Here is a 15,909-nt window from a genome sequence, read left to right on the forward strand (position 1 = left end):
TATAAACACTTGGGAAGAGGGATAAACAATGTCTGGAAGCAGCCCAAATGAAATTTTTCACACATATATAAAAGAAAGACTAAACACCTCCAATATAATAGAAGAAATATAAAATTATCAGTTAAAATGGAAAGAACATGTAGAGAGAATGAGTAGGAAGAGACTACCATAATTAGCAATGAATTACAAACCTATTGGAAAAAGAAACAGAGGGTGCCCCAGAAAGAGATGGATTGAACATTTGTTTGAAGAGAGTTATGGTACAAGCTTCATAAGCCTAAAATCCACTAAGTACAAGAAGAAGAAAAAAAAAAAAAAAAAGCAATGCAGAACAGGAATAAGAGGAGTGGCACAGGACAGAACAGGAGTAAGCTCAGGAGCACAGGTTTTGAAAACAAGCAGAGAAATACCATCAGGACTTGGCACTTTCTTTGCATCAAGACTGTTCAGATTTCTTCTGACATCCTTTTGACTGAAGACCACAAAAGTATATTGAATGGAATGTACTGGGGAATGGTAGGAGGTAGTTTAATAAGATCATCAATTCACAAGTTAGAAGAAAAGTAGGATGCTAGCAGGTCAGCTTTATCTTTAGCTGAGGTGGCAATACAACCATCTGCTTTTGACAGAGGTAGGAACAGAGATGGGCAAAAGTTGCAGCCAACAGCTTTGGCAGGAGACCAGAATGCCCGACTACCATTTGGACAAGATTTCTGTTCTTAGCATGTTCAAAATCTAGTCCTGATTAATAACTTATTTACCATTGTTGCAAGCTTTGGTTTAGGTTGAAAATGAACCTGGAGGTTTGGGTGCTGGCCAATTCCAGTATGCAACATTCTTATCTTGAACAGCTTGAGCACATTTATTGGAAAACCATGGTTTAGATCAGTGGTCGTCAACCTGGTCCCTATCGCCCACTAGTGGGCGATTCAAGCTTTCATGGTGGGCGGTGGGGGTTTTTGTCCCTTGTTACAAATTTTGTTCTTCCTCCATATATCAAATATATTGCTAACAACTTTGCGAGTTTGACTTTTTAAAATATGTTTTTTGCAATTTACTTTTGAATTCCATCTCTAAACTTTGAATATAGATAATAATTCACCAGACACTTCTCGACGTATACTCATGGATGAGGGAGCAACGAATGAGCTCTGTAGTCAAAGGCACGTGTTTAGTGTGCATAATGGGCAGGTCTTACCACCGGCCATCACTCAATCTTCGAGCTGTACCTCTTTCATGGTGGGGGCAGTACATGGTTAGTTTGTTTTTTTTTGTTGTTTTTTTTGGTTTTTAGAAGCATTAGCAACTAAGGCTATATTGCTCCAGGATATGCGGTGGTCATTCCCTGACCTTTCTACATCCTCCATATTTGGTAGTGACGGGCTCGAACCCTGGTCTAATCAAGAAGCATGTGCTACGCACTGCTGCTCCTTCCCACCTGGCTACGGAGGCACCTATATGGTTAGATGTGTGAGAGTAAGCACATGTCCACAGCCTGGAATGAGTTGATAAGTTGTGCAACAAATTTTGAACCCATGTCTCAAAAAAAGAAATACGCCCGTGGCTATTTACCAGAGTATCTGAAGATGAGTTTCATTGAATCTGTTAAAAATAAATAGCTTCCAATGTGTTTACTGTGCCACAAGACATTATCCAATGAAGCCAAGTCGATTGTGAGAACATCTTGCTACAAAGCATTCAAAAGATAAAGTTAAGCCCATTGAATATTTTCAAGAAATGTATAAAATATTTCAAAATTGTTCAACAATAACTGCATCATTTAAGTCTAAGACAACATGCAAAGAACGGAGATGGATTAACTGCAGCTTATCGTATATCACAATTAATTGCAAAAAGTGGTAAAATCCATAACATCGGAGAAACTTTGATAATATCTCTATCAAAGAATTTATCTCAACAGTAATGCATCAGACTATACCTGATGTTTTAAAAACATTGCCCCTTAGCGATAACATAGTAAAGCGACACATTGACAAAATGGCGGTTAATGTTGAAAATAAACTTATTGGTATTCTCCAAAACTCTTCATTTTCCATACAGTTGAACGAGTCTACCATTGTAGATAACAATGCTCTATTGATGACACATGTATGGTACCTTGATGAAAACAATACATTGCAAGAAGAAATACTATTTACTGTAAATCTTATGCTGTGAAATCATACTTTACAAAATATTATATACCCTTGAACAATATTTTGTAGGAAAACATTTAAGTACAAGTCTCCATCCATCATTAAGTATAATAATTAGAGCTGTAAATAAGATCAAATCTAATGCCAAAGATGATAGAATGTTTCGACAGCTGTGCTAGTACAATAATGAGTAATTTATTAGGTTACTTTTACACACAGAAGTTCGATGGCTCTCAAAGGGTACATGCTTGTCTCGTTTTGTAGCATTATATGATAGTGTCATACAGTTTTTTGAAAGTAATAATGAGGCTGGTATCTGTCAACAATTAAAAACAGTAAAGAATGATGCCTTTTATTTGGCAGACATTTTCAAGAGATTTAATGAAATTAATTTGCAGCTTCAAGGAGCCAATATAGCTCTTATCAGTTGCAAAAATATTGTCATTATTTATCGAAAAACTTGATCTTCTCTGTCATAATCTTTTGAAGAGAGAATTTCATCAGTTTCCCAAATTGTCATCTATAAAAGATGATGTAACTCCAGAGGAGATTGAAATGTTCAGTAGCTACCTCAATGAACTTAAATTGGATATGGAAAAACGATTTAAAGATATTTTGAGCTTGAAGGTGTATGACTGAATGATAAATAATTTTACTGCAAATTTTGCCGAGGTTGATATAACTTGCCAAGAAGAACTATTAGAACTTAAATATGATGAAGAAAGCAAATATAATTTCGATAGCAGTGGATACCAAAAACTCTGGCAAAATAAAAAAATGCCTGCGTTATATCCAAATATGTGGAAAATGATATTTAATTTATTGATACCTTTCCATACCTCATATCTTGTACAATAAGGCTTTAGTGCTGTTAATCATATTATCACCAAACGGAGAAACTGTCTGAATATCACCGAAAGAGGAGACCTTTGTTTGTTCCTTACGAAAATAGAACCAGATATCAAATATTTAGTCTTGCAGCATCAGCCTAAAGGATATCATTAATTAAAGGTAATTTCAATAAAATTTATTGTTTTCACATTTAACTTTCTATTTCTTCAATTTAAGCAGCTCCCGCACTAGTAGGCGCTGTATCGATGGAGATGCAGAAATTCGTTAAATTAAATTATCTATATATAAACATACATAAAGTATAAATAAAAAGATAAATTTAAGTACATATTTTTACAAACCCTCCCCTCTAAAAATTACTTTACACTTGTGCTAAATTGAGTTACTGCAGCACAGGTGGGCGGTAAGGAAATTTTACCATCAACAAAGATACAAAAGTAGGTAGTAACCAAGTATCACATGGTTTTCATTTCGCTCAAAGTGTTTCAAAATTTCATATTTTTTCTCTATCAACAGAGGTGGACTGGCCATAAGCCTTACCGTGGGAAACCCCGGTGGGCCAGAGGCCAGAAGAGGATGGAGGCCGGTGTGATTTTGGCCATAAACGCTAGTATGAGGCTGCTACAAATTTTCCCGGGTAAGATTTTTGGACCCAGTTTGCCTCTGTTTATCGATATTGCTTTTCTTTTTCTCTCTGAATCTGTAGTGTCTTCACCAGGACGCTTCCTTTTCACGCCTTTTAAGTATTTTATTCATTTTTAGGGAATAAAACACAATTACAAAAGGAGGAGAAAACTGCACACGTGTAGCAACTGAATAAACAACACCATAAAGGCAGAGACATACTAACAGCTCACTAGCTCACATTTTACTAAAGCACATTTCTGGGGGTTACTACCATAAAACAATAAAAACTATTTCCAGCTGCATTTCTGCTAGTGGAATCTGTTATAAACTGGTAGTAAACTCGATCTAATTGCATTTGCGATAATACCGATACCTGGAATTGTGTGAGTTTTTACGCTATTATGGCGAAAAGCGTTTCCCCTTCACCGATATAAAAAACATAAATACATTTTCAGAATCTTCTCTTCATTGCTATCGTGTTATGTTCAGTTGGGATGATTCCGCATTCGACTGCCATTTCTTGTAAACACAAAGGCGAATCGTGCATAAGCGAATTCGGTTCGTGTTATATACGATATTGTTCCCCTATTTATAAATCGTGTATGATCGAATTCGTGTAGTGTAAACACGTGTTATACGAGGACAGGTGCCTTTCTTATGTTTAACTTCAATTTCTCCTCCACTTTGCTTTCAGTTATTACAAAATCATTAAGCTCCCTGTTAGAGTTTAATAAGCTTCTGTCTTCCACTTCCGTACAGACATTCTCATATGTGAATATAGATGCGAAATACAGGTCGCTAATCCAGCAACGTTGGGACCTGTGGGGTGCTGGATTAGTGAGTTTGCTGGATCACTGATGGTTATTTTAGCACATACAGTTTACTCAACAGCTAACCACCTCAACCTACCTTTAACACGTTTGACTGCCACGGGAATCAGACTGCCTGGGGAATTTTAAGAAAAAAATTCCCCAGGGGCCCAAAAAACAGTTAGCAAATAATTTGATCAGTAATTCAAAAATAAATATTGTAATGTCAGTGTTTTCGTTTTTTCGCTTAAAATATCAAAAAAAAAAAAAAGTATTTTTATATGTTGCATATATGTAGTAACGCTGAAATAAAGTAACCTACTGGGCTCATGTGGCCCAGTAGGTTACTTTATTTTTTGAGAAGCCGTGTATTGGCCTGATATGTCACGCTATTACAGCATACATACAAAGATCGTTTGTGATTAGTTTATTGACCGTGCGGCGAGCACTGCAATAAAATAAACTCTCAAACGTCGCAATAAGTTTGTCAGTAATGTTAGAGATTTTGTGAAAACAAGTTCGTTAGTGCACTGTATTATTCATCATATTGTGTTGTGTTTTTCCGCAAGTGTCTTGTAAAAAAGGAATGGCTAAAAAAAATTACTGAAATAAGAGGAACTGAGAGAAATTGCTGGAATTTACAAGTAAGCAGAGTTAAACTTCTCACAGATACACCACTGTTGAGTTTTTTCAGGAGTTCAACTTTATCTGTTATGGACAACGAACGGTGTTTGCACTTTACACCATGAGGTACTTCCTTTATGCATTGGAACCATGGCTGGGACTAAATGTGAGCAGGTTATAATAATAAATGCAGAAAAACAAGTAGTAATGGCTTGCCCCATGTTCGTGCCAACAGCTGATGCTGCAACCAACGGCACCAAAACAGTAGCGGCAGGTCAGTGCACCGGCCCGGGAAATTTGAAATTACGTTCGTGGAAATTACGTCTGAATTAGTGGTGGAACCGGATTACTGGTGGCCGGATTAGTGATGGTCGACCTGTACTCATTCAGTTTGTCAGCTATCTGAGCAGGATCATCAGTATCAAGTGGACCAATCTGATTCATCCTCTTCCTTCTAGAGTTTATATAAGTAAAGAAGCCTTTGCTAAAGGTTTCTTGTAATCTGCATTCACTGGCCTAACCTCCTTTGTGAATTGATTACTGACTAGATAATATCTACCATACACTAGATAATATCTACCATAATTCTGTGTTACCTTATAATTTATGTACATCCCATGCATTTTTCTTCTCTGCCACGAGTCTCATTAGTTCATCTGACATCCATTTGGGCCTAAACCTTGAACAGTATTTCTTAGTTGGTATGAAAAGCGTAGTAGCTTCCGAGATTAATTCCTTGAATGCTTCCTATTTGGAATTTGCTGTTGGTAACATCATCAGTTGGTCCCACTTATAGAATTTAAAAATTGTTTGAGACCAGCATAGTCACCTTTACAAAAGCAAAAATCTTTCCCTTTACCCGTGATGGTAGTGACATCTTTAAGTAAATCCCACATCAGTACACTGTGATCACTGCCACCTAGTGGTTCCTTTATATGCAAATTCTTAATGCACGAATAATCACTGCTGATAATCATAACAAGAGTATTACTCCCTCTGGTTGCCTCTCAAACATACTGCTGTAGAAAACAATCCTCCAATAAATTCACAAAAGTCTTGCCCACAAAAGTCTTGCTAGCGTGCGAGTGACCAACCCACAAGTTCCAGTCAATATCGGGAAAGTTAAAATCTCTCATTACAGGACATTATGATTTACTTGCCCACTCTGTTTCTCTGTATAGTTTTGGTTGTACTTGTCAGTGTTCCAATGCTTATGTCACACCAAACTGACTCAACTTTGCATTGTCCATCTATGTCAACTGGATGCCCTTTCTTAGATTTTGTGTTTCTTAAAAGCATAACCCCTCCTCCCTTCCTATCCTCTATCTTTTCTGTACACATTGTACTGAGATACATTGTGTCAGAGGTAAGTAAAAAAAAGTAAAGTGCAGCCATTATCAACCCACTGCAGGATGGAAGCCTCCTCAACAATTCATGCTGAGGGAAATGGACCATAATCTGCCACGCTGGTCCAGTGCGGGTTGGCAGATCGACCGTATTCAGCAGTCAGGGGCTTGAACCCCGGTCTACTCAAAGAGCGTGTGCTACTGCACTCCCGCTCCTGCCCACTCGGCTACGGAGAGGTATTACTTGTTAAGTAAGACTTCAGACCCCTCACTCTTAATATCATTATTTCCAACATGTACAACAATATCACCTTTTATACCCTTAAAATATATCTACTCTACAACGTCAACTTCTTTTGCCCATTGCAGACATTCCCTGGTCCTATTTGACCTATCCTTCTTTTCCTTTTTGTTTTTTGTGAGAATAATAAAGATAACAGATGAATTGAGTAGAATGGAGTAAAATTTTTATTTAAGGGAAATCAGAAAGTAGAATGTATGTTGAGAAGTCTCTCTTGAGGAATGGCTAAGGTATCATGGAGGGAGTAATCATAAATACTTCCTTTATGAAATTTTGTAAATTTAACTAATCCCATTCATGCTGTATAAAAATGGAATTTCAGGTATCAAATTGAATGCAATTCTGTAGCAGTTCCTAAACTCTTCAAGCCCCCCCCCCCCCCCAATTCTGAGAAACTCGTGCCAGTCACCTCAAATCATTACCGTCATTTAACCTCCCACCATGGCATAAAATTCATAATTTAAAAATAAACTTGAGAATTTAGTATAAAATATTTATTTAAAATTAAAAATAAGTAAATATAGATCTTGACAAAGAACATTGATGAAAACAGAACAATAATGTGTAGTGCTCCTTCATGATCTGCTTCCAAATTTTCACTAAAAAAAGCTATAAAAAGTTGTTTAAAGCACTGTTTTTTAAAAAAATTGGCCCCTTTGATTTGGCCAAATTCAATTATGTAAGTCATCTGGAAGGACTTTAACAGCTATTGCTATCCTGTAAATGAGATAGTGAGTTGTGGTCGTGATTGTATTATTTTTTTCCTTTGATTTAGTCACAAATCCAAATTGAGAGCCAAGCACTGGAGCATCATCTGGGAATGCACAACCACTATTGTCCATTAGTTCCATTTTCTTCTGACAGCATCATGCCTGATTAGTGGAATCATCACACTGATTTTGGAAAAAAAGGCCATTGTATTTTCTTCACAACTTGAAGTTTAAGATCCTTTGTCAGGTCATCAATGAGAGAGTTTACTGAATTGTTGGATAGCAAAATACATCTTGCTTTCAGCACCAAGCACAGTATCAGATGTTTCAAATAAGTAAGCTCACACGAGTTTGTTCTATTGTGTATGTGCTTTACTGGCTTTGGCAGTGAGCAACGAGAGTTCCATAGATGCTTCTACCACTTGCAGCCAATGCTTGATGGAAAGCTCTAGTAGTGTCTGGCTTTGGGAATTTCATATTTTGACTTTAGCAGAAACTTTTATTTTTTTATCTTTCAGAATATGCAAAGATAGGGTTCTATGCCTGATGCCATTCAAGATGACTAGATCTCAAGGCATCATTGCTGAGAACCGTGTATGTCTTGCATGTTGAGGTGACAATCCCATTTTTTCCATGACATTTAAGTTATGCTTAATGTAGCCATTGCCTTGTTTCCTTTACTTAATAATGGCCATAATATATGGATAAGAAACATCTGAAAATGATTTCTCAATTTACCAATAATTTGAAGAGATGTAAGGTAATTTGATAAGTAATTGCAAACATTTATTTACTACTACTGCTATTACATATGGATTTGTGGTGCCTTATATAAATTGCACCACTTCTCACTGAACAAGATTAGTTGTTGCCAGTTATGAAGAGCCATAGACTCTATATACCTACTTCCATGACAGAACAGTGTGGAACACTCCCTCAAGTATGATAAAAATTTTAAAAAGTGTGATTTGCTTGCTACATCATTCTTTGGACTCCTCACTGACCAAGCTGGTATCCCTGCATATTGAAAGGGAAAATGAATTTAAAATTTCTATCATTATAGATGGTGTGAACATTAAAAATTTTTCTTTTCCTTTTTATTATTTTTTTTATTATCAATTTTTCAGTGTTGTCCCCTACCAAAATTCTTTGCACTGCCCAATTGCATTAGGGTAAGTGGGGTTTAAACAATTGTGATTAGAGTTGGATTTCAATGAGATTAGAATTAAGGACGCATATTTGTAAAGTGACTTGAAAAAGTTTGTGCCAGAAAGGTATGTATTTGGTTTACTCATGTAAAGGTCAGGGAATGACCACCGCATATCCCCAGAGCAATATGGCCTTAGTTGCTAGTGCTCCTAAAAAAAAAACAAAAAAATTTGAGTACTGCAGCATGACCAGATTTCATCAAATTTTTGCACTTATAGCTCAACAATATCAACTCCTTCAGCATTTTCAATTTCCAAATGGCAGCCTAGGTAAATGTTGAAACTTGTTTTTGTCTTCTTGGCTGTTATCACTAAAATAAGTGTCACTGGTTCTTGACTTCCTTAAAAATCAAACCATGCCATTAGCAAGTTAACTTTTTAACTTGAGTTACACTATTCTTGAAGAGTTATATTTCCACTTTGAAAAGTTGTTATATTCCTGAGGTATACTTCCATTTTGACATCTTCTGCACACTCCCTTATAGGTGTTATTAAGGAGTGCCCCAGTACTGATCCTTAAGGGACTTCACTTGCCTCAGTGATTAGTATTTGGCCACTTCATAAACAGACATCCCTCAGGGTGAATTTCACTGGTTTTCCTTGAGGAATAGCTGTTTACAGCCACTCCCTGTCTCCTATCTGTCCTCGATCTATTAAAGATCTTACCAATAATCCCAACTGGCTCCAGTTTATATACTAGTCCTGAAATGGGAAGCTATATCAAAAAACGTTTTGATATAGCTTCCCATTTCAAACTTCCCATTTTTAAACTTTGTTTCTTGCATCCAGCTGTTTTATGACTGGCATAATAATTAACTAGCTTGGTCAGGGAAGACTTCCCCTTCACAAACTCATGCTGTGATCATTGTCATTAATGGACCATGCACTAAGTACATTACAACATAACATGAGGTGCCGATTGGGCTAGCCAGGTAGATAAAGTGCCGGCCTGGCAACCCAAAGGTCACAGGTTTGAATCCCCCCTCAGGCTTGGATCAGAGTAGAAAATACAAAAACCTTGGGAGATGCAATATGGCCATAGAAGCGGATGCGCCAACAACTAACCAAAAAAAAATAATAATAAAATAAATAAATAAAATAACATGAGGTCAAATGGCCTCATTTAAGATTCATAGCTGAAATGGAAAAGAGACATTGAGTGTTCATCTAAACAGATGCAAAATAAATGGAATGTTAACAAAATTAATTATATAATGAAGAAATAGCAATGCCCTCAAGTGAAATCAAGGAAACAAAGTCAAACCATAAAAGAAATGTTAGATGGCTGGCTGAATATTAGTATTAATAGTGGCAAATTATGAACAGCATTGCACGCACACACTCTCTCCTTGTACAAAAGCTGAGTCAAAATCTAAGTGCTTAAGATTTTCTTGCATTTTTAATTTCTGTTTTATGTTTCAAACTTACTTAGACAGTTCTTAATTTTGCAAAACATGTGTATTAATTTAGTTTTGTAAAGTCACTTTAGTGTTATTTGAGAGAGTTCAGTGTTCTTAGGGATTTATGTTATTTATTTGTTATACACTTCAGTTAAAAGCATAAAGTCAGTATCATTTACCATTAATGGTGATTTTGAGAGTTTAACAAATTAAGTTAAAATGTGTTATCTAGTATTTAGCAAGAGAAATGTGAAAATATGTCACCATATTTATGTTTGTTTATTCACATGTTTATTATTAAACATTTTAAATTAAACTCTTTAGCTTATTGTGAATTTAATTCGAAATGGAATTTTAACTGAATGCTTTCATTAACTTTCATCAGTCCATAGATGCCCAGAAAAAAGCAGAAAAATTGGAAGATGAAATTAGGAAATTAAGAAATATAAATGATGACCTAGATCAAAAATACAGGTTTGGAAAGTTACTATTTTTATTATAATTGACATAACATGTTTTTCCTTGATTTTTGATGACTAAAATTTATGGTGACTTGCACTTGGCTTCACAGGATGAGATAGATGAACCCTGTAGAAAATTTAGTTTGCTCATAGCCACATCAAAGTTGAGCATGTACAATAATGTTTTATAGCATACATCCAGTGCCTAAAATTATTTGAGTTTTACCATTATTTTTACTTTTGCCTTATATTTATTTGAGTTTTAAACTTAACTGTTTCACCCATCATGTCACATGCTGTGGATGTATTTCATTGCTGGTTTGTCAGGTCTTTCCCTGAAATTGCCTGCTTAACCACCAGTAAGGTGCCAGTAAGTTTCATGTGGGCTGTTTAACATTTCTGCTACACATTTCACATAAATAGCAATATACAGACCTCTATATAATGAAATCGATCGTTCGCTTGAAAAAATTTGTTAAACAGAAATTTTTTTATCAAGAAATAAGACCTTTTCAACAATGAAAAATTTCTGTGATTCAACATTCAGAAATATAGTAAAAGGCGGAAAATAAATCAGAAATAAATGGGAATGAATAAATTTTCTAACATTTTAAAACAATTAATTTATTAATACATACATATTAAGAAATGACTACTTACATGATGCGCACAATATATTAGTACTTTTAAGAATTATTTTGTAAAATATTTGGTTATTTTTTGTTCTACACTGGATTTTACTGTACATCGTTCATAAAAAGTTTGCATTTGTTTAAACACTCAAATATATTTTCTGTCACATTTTCTTCAAACTGAAGGCCTCGACTCAAAGTTTCAAATGCTGCCAGTATTTTATGTTTGGAAGGTTAAATATTGTCCTCATTTTCATCCAACTCATCGTTGATGTTATCACTAGTTCTTTGAATACTCTCCAAAATGTTGGAGTCAGTTGGATATTCAGCTACGTGACATCATTATCAACTACTAAGAATTCGTCAAGAACAATTTCTCCACTGATCAAACCTCTTGCTTCGAGTTCTTCCCATGATTCCTCAATATCGTGTAGTAGTTCATTTGCAAAACAATTCTTAATCGTTGTTTCCATCACATCGTGACTCCACACTTTTGCAAACTCTGATATGCACATCTACAAATCTATAACAAAATCTATAGGTTGGTTGGTTTCTATTCTCAGTATAATTTTTTTTTTTCAGTATGTGCCTTCGGTAGTGCATTTTCAAATTCTTGATAATGCCTAGGTCCATTGGCTGCAGTTTAGACAGACAAGGTATTCAGAGTGAAGAAAACAAGCTTCACACTTGGTAAGTTTCAAAATTACTGAGTGAAGGTTGGCGGGGCAGTTGTCGACAATCAATATAATTTTTCTGTTTTCTTTCATCATCTTTCTATTGAAATTTAACATCCACTGTTTAAAAATTTCACCTGTCATTCAAGTTTTTTGTTGTAGTTGTAGTCCAACTCTAATGATTTTATTCCTTTGAAACATCGGGGTTGTTTTCCTTTGCCTATTACTAAAAGCTTCAGTTTTTCATTATCAGCCATATTTGTGCCAACCAAGACTAATTCCCTCCTTACTATTTTTACAGCCTAAACATTTATCACCTTTAAAAGTCAGTGTCTTGTTTGGCAAACATTTAAAAAATAGACCTGTTTCATCAACATTGATTATGTCTTTGTGCTTGTAGTCCATAATTTTTTTTTCAAAACTGTTTCTTTCCAATAGGTACAATTGTCTTTGATTAAAACTCCACTTTCACCAGAAATAACTTTTGAGTAAGCCATGACACTTTTTAAATTTGTTCAGCCAAACAGAACTTGCCTGGAATGTTTTATGCTGATATCGGCACGTTTTGATCTCGAATCAACTTCATCCATTTAAAATCGGCTTCATCTACATCTTAACACGGGCATAGTTTCGCACGCTTCTGACTGGGTCTCGTTTTTTCAAACAGTTTGAGAATCGAAACACAGTTTTTCAGAATGGTTGACACACCTACTGGCAAGGATACCAAATTTTAATGCAATTTCTTTTCCTTTTTTTTTTTTTTTTTTTTTTTTTTAATTGCCCGATCTACGCTATTGAGCACTTCCACTACTGCACTCAAGGATTTTCTCTTAGGTGTAAGGTTACTTGCACAGCAGCTAAAAAAACTGATTTAGGGACCACTTGTACCTACCATGTAAACAGAAATTTGGATGACTCATTTCTGCCAAACAACACATGAATTTCCAGGATAAAGAAAAATCACTCTTTCCTAATTCTCTAATAGGGTGCTTACAGTAGAAAACAGGTTGACCAGAGCCAATGTTCACGTCAGGAATATGCCTTAATCTTTGCCAATGGTTGTGGACACATAAATAGCAGTTGACCAGTGCGACTTTTTGTTACAGTAGATGCAGTTGCCCATAAAACCTTTACAATCACCGACACCATGTTTTTAAGGTGGCAGTGGTTGTATAGGTTTTACAGGCACCACTAAATTGTGAAGTGTTTTAGCTCTAAAAATCTAAAGGAATTAATGCTTAATCCTTTTAGCTCTTAATTCCTGCTTTCTACAGCATCAGCTCTATTGACTAAAGGCCAGAGGTATGAACAGTGCATATCCAGGTCTCTCGAAATCAGTTCGTTATATGGAAACTATTTTCAATGTAATGATCAAGGAGAAATCAGAAAAAATTGCTAAATAGAAAAATTCGCTGTATGGAAGTTTGTTAAATATAGATCTGACTGTACTTTTCCTATGGAGCAGTGCCTTTCATTTGAAGTGTTAGTGCATGAAGACTAGCCTTCACTTTGTAGCAGTCAGTTCTTAATGTCTACATACAAAACTAAAGCTATTGTCCTACAAGTACAGTTATGTTTTGTGGCTCTCATACGTTTGAGAACTTGTTCACTCCTAGTCGTGTGGAGGTTCAAAGTTTATCTAAATCGAAGAAGGGATTGGATGAATATGTGAAAGAAATAGTTAAGTGAAGTGACATTAGTTACTTTATTTTTACTTTCTTAGCTGGTGCAATATAAGATTTCTTCTTTGCATCATTTTGCCAGTATGGTAAAATTTAAATAAGTTATGCTGCTAAGCTCTATAGCACGTTAGCATTGCTATAGAGCTTACTTTTTTTTGCTACTTTTTCTTGCCTCTTACACTGACGTTTGTTGTTATGCCACTTGCCAATCTAATTTATTGGTTGGAGTTTTGTTTTTGCTGTTTAGTTCCTTTTAGCAATTTGAGCAATTTTTTTTAAAACCAATTGTATTACAGCTTACCTAGCTTTTAATATTTATTTCTGTTTACAAATATAACATTAATTGTGATTACTTTTCTATAGCTGACAAGGTATGTGGTCTGCAAAATTTAAAAAAAAAAAAATTTCCAAACAGTATAACTTTATTTTCAAAAGTTAAGTATGCCTCATTCTTACTATTGGAGCTGGCTCTCCCTCATTACATGTTATGGTCATGTTTTACGGCAAATTTTCTAGCCTATGTTTGATTGTAATGGCAAACTGATGTTTCAAATTTTTAACAATGCATCAGAGATACCTAGCTTTTTTCTTTTTTTTTTTTTTTTTTTAACGATGGTTTAGAGGAACAAAAATAAAAGCTAAAATTTAGGTTTTCCCTTTAAACGTTTGGTCCTGTGACGTTTGGTCACAGACATTTTCTCAGATAGGCCAGACAAGCTGCACTTGCTACTTGGGAGTCTAAAACACTGATGGAACTATTTGGGTGACACTCAAGTCAAGTGGACCCAATTTCGGTGAAGTTCGGATGGTTTTTGACAGCTAATTCCTCTGCTTGCACCTTCACGATGATGGGACTGTTAGTAATCATGGGTATAACCTCCATGCACAAGCACACGGTGGGTGACCACCCAGGTGTGAACCAACGTAAGCAGGGGTCGAGGAGTGGTGCCCACCACATGGAGGAATGCCGCCCCTCTGTGTTATCAGGTACTAGGTGGTAAATGACTCTCATTAACAGGTGCAATACCACCACTTTGCTTATTGGAGGCTTGAAGTGGTGGAAACCACGTTTAGTCTCCAGAACCAAGTTCCGGTCAACCCTTTCCCATCTCTTCCATCATGCAGTATGATTGATGACTTTTGAGGTTATGATAAACATCGTGGTGAGATCCACGATGTTCATCGTGGATCCAATCTTCCTTATATTTCGAAGGTACAGCTCTAAAATGGTATTCACAGGCTGGCCGCTAGTTAGTACACCGGACCGAACCTATTGGTAACTCTAGGAGGCTTTCGAATCAGCTAGTGTATAATCTTGCTACCTCTACTCTGTCAGATTGTGATTGGAGGGAGTCAGAGTAGTGTGTATGTGGGGGGGGGGACATTGTCAAGGCCACATTATGTCAAGGATCTGGGTATATTCTTACCATGTGTATGCCATATCCAAAAATTTCATTACTTCACACAGCATGTCCAACCCTCTTTTTCTTACTATTGAATACACCATGAATTGTCAAACTAATAGAGTAAGCTTATCTCCGAAAAGATCTAAACCTCCCAAACAGGGCATCTCCGTAGCCAGGTGGGCAGGAGCAGCATTGCGTAGCACATGCTTCTTGATTAGACCGGGGTTCGAGCCCGTGAGCCACCAAATACGGAGGATGCGGAATGACCACCGCATATCCCCGAAGCAATATGGCCTTAGTTGCTAATGCTCCTAAAAACCAAATAACAACAACAACTCCCAAACAGTTCCTAATTCATTCACAAATATATGTGGTCTCAATTCTAATCTCAACAATGTCCATTTCCACTTGCAGTCAGCCAAACCCCATGTACTTTTTCTGACAGAATCTCAGTTATCAGTCGATTCAACTACTGCTCATCTCAGTTGTCCAAATTATTCACTGTATGATTCCTTTCGCCTCAAAGGTGGTACTTGTGCTTATGTTCATTCCCGATATTCCCTATCAGAGACTTGGTAATTTGAAATCTCCTCTTTTCGATCTTCTCTGGCTTAAAATCTCTCTACCTCATTGTGTCAAATTCATCTGTTCTCTCTACCATTCTCCCAACTCCATTAATCACATGGAGCTCTTTGACTTCCTCTCTTTGCAACTTGACTTTCTCCAGTCCAACTTCCCTAACAGGAAGGTAATTTTCCTTGATGTTTATAATGTTCACAACTCCAGATGGCTTCTGTTTTCTAGTCACACCGACCCAGCTGGCCAAGTTGCTGAGGCTTTTGCAATTACTAATGATCTTGCACAGATTGTTCATTTAACTACAACAATCCTGGACAATCCTAACCACACAGCCAACACGCTTGACCTTTTTCTCACAAACAACCCTTCTAAGTACACAGTCGAAGTGAGAGGTCCTCTAGGCATTTCATCTAGAGGATGGAGCTTTTATCTCATGGCTATT

At 36.2% G+C, this 15,909-nt stretch overlaps 1 protein-coding gene across 1 annotated transcript in view; it reads left to right on the forward strand.

Moving 5' to 3' along the window:
• Positions 1 to 15,909, forward strand: part of Rok (Rho associated coiled-coil containing protein kinase) — a 403,168-nt gene that overhangs the window by 187,031 nt on the left and 200,228 nt on the right. The window contains exon 15 of the mRNA XM_090374570.1: positions 10,419 to 10,507. Coding sequence (XP_090230696.1) covers positions 10,419 to 10,507 — 89 coding nt within the window. The remainder of the gene's footprint in view (positions 1 to 10,418; positions 10,508 to 15,909) is intronic.

This window comes from Mastigoproctus giganteus, chromosome 5 (genome assembly GCF_048544385.1).
Source record: "Mastigoproctus giganteus isolate SK-2022 chromosome 5, ASM4854438v1, whole genome shotgun sequence".
Classification (NCBI taxonomy): Eukaryota; Metazoa; Arthropoda; class Arachnida; order Uropygi; family Thelyphonidae; genus Mastigoproctus; species Mastigoproctus giganteus.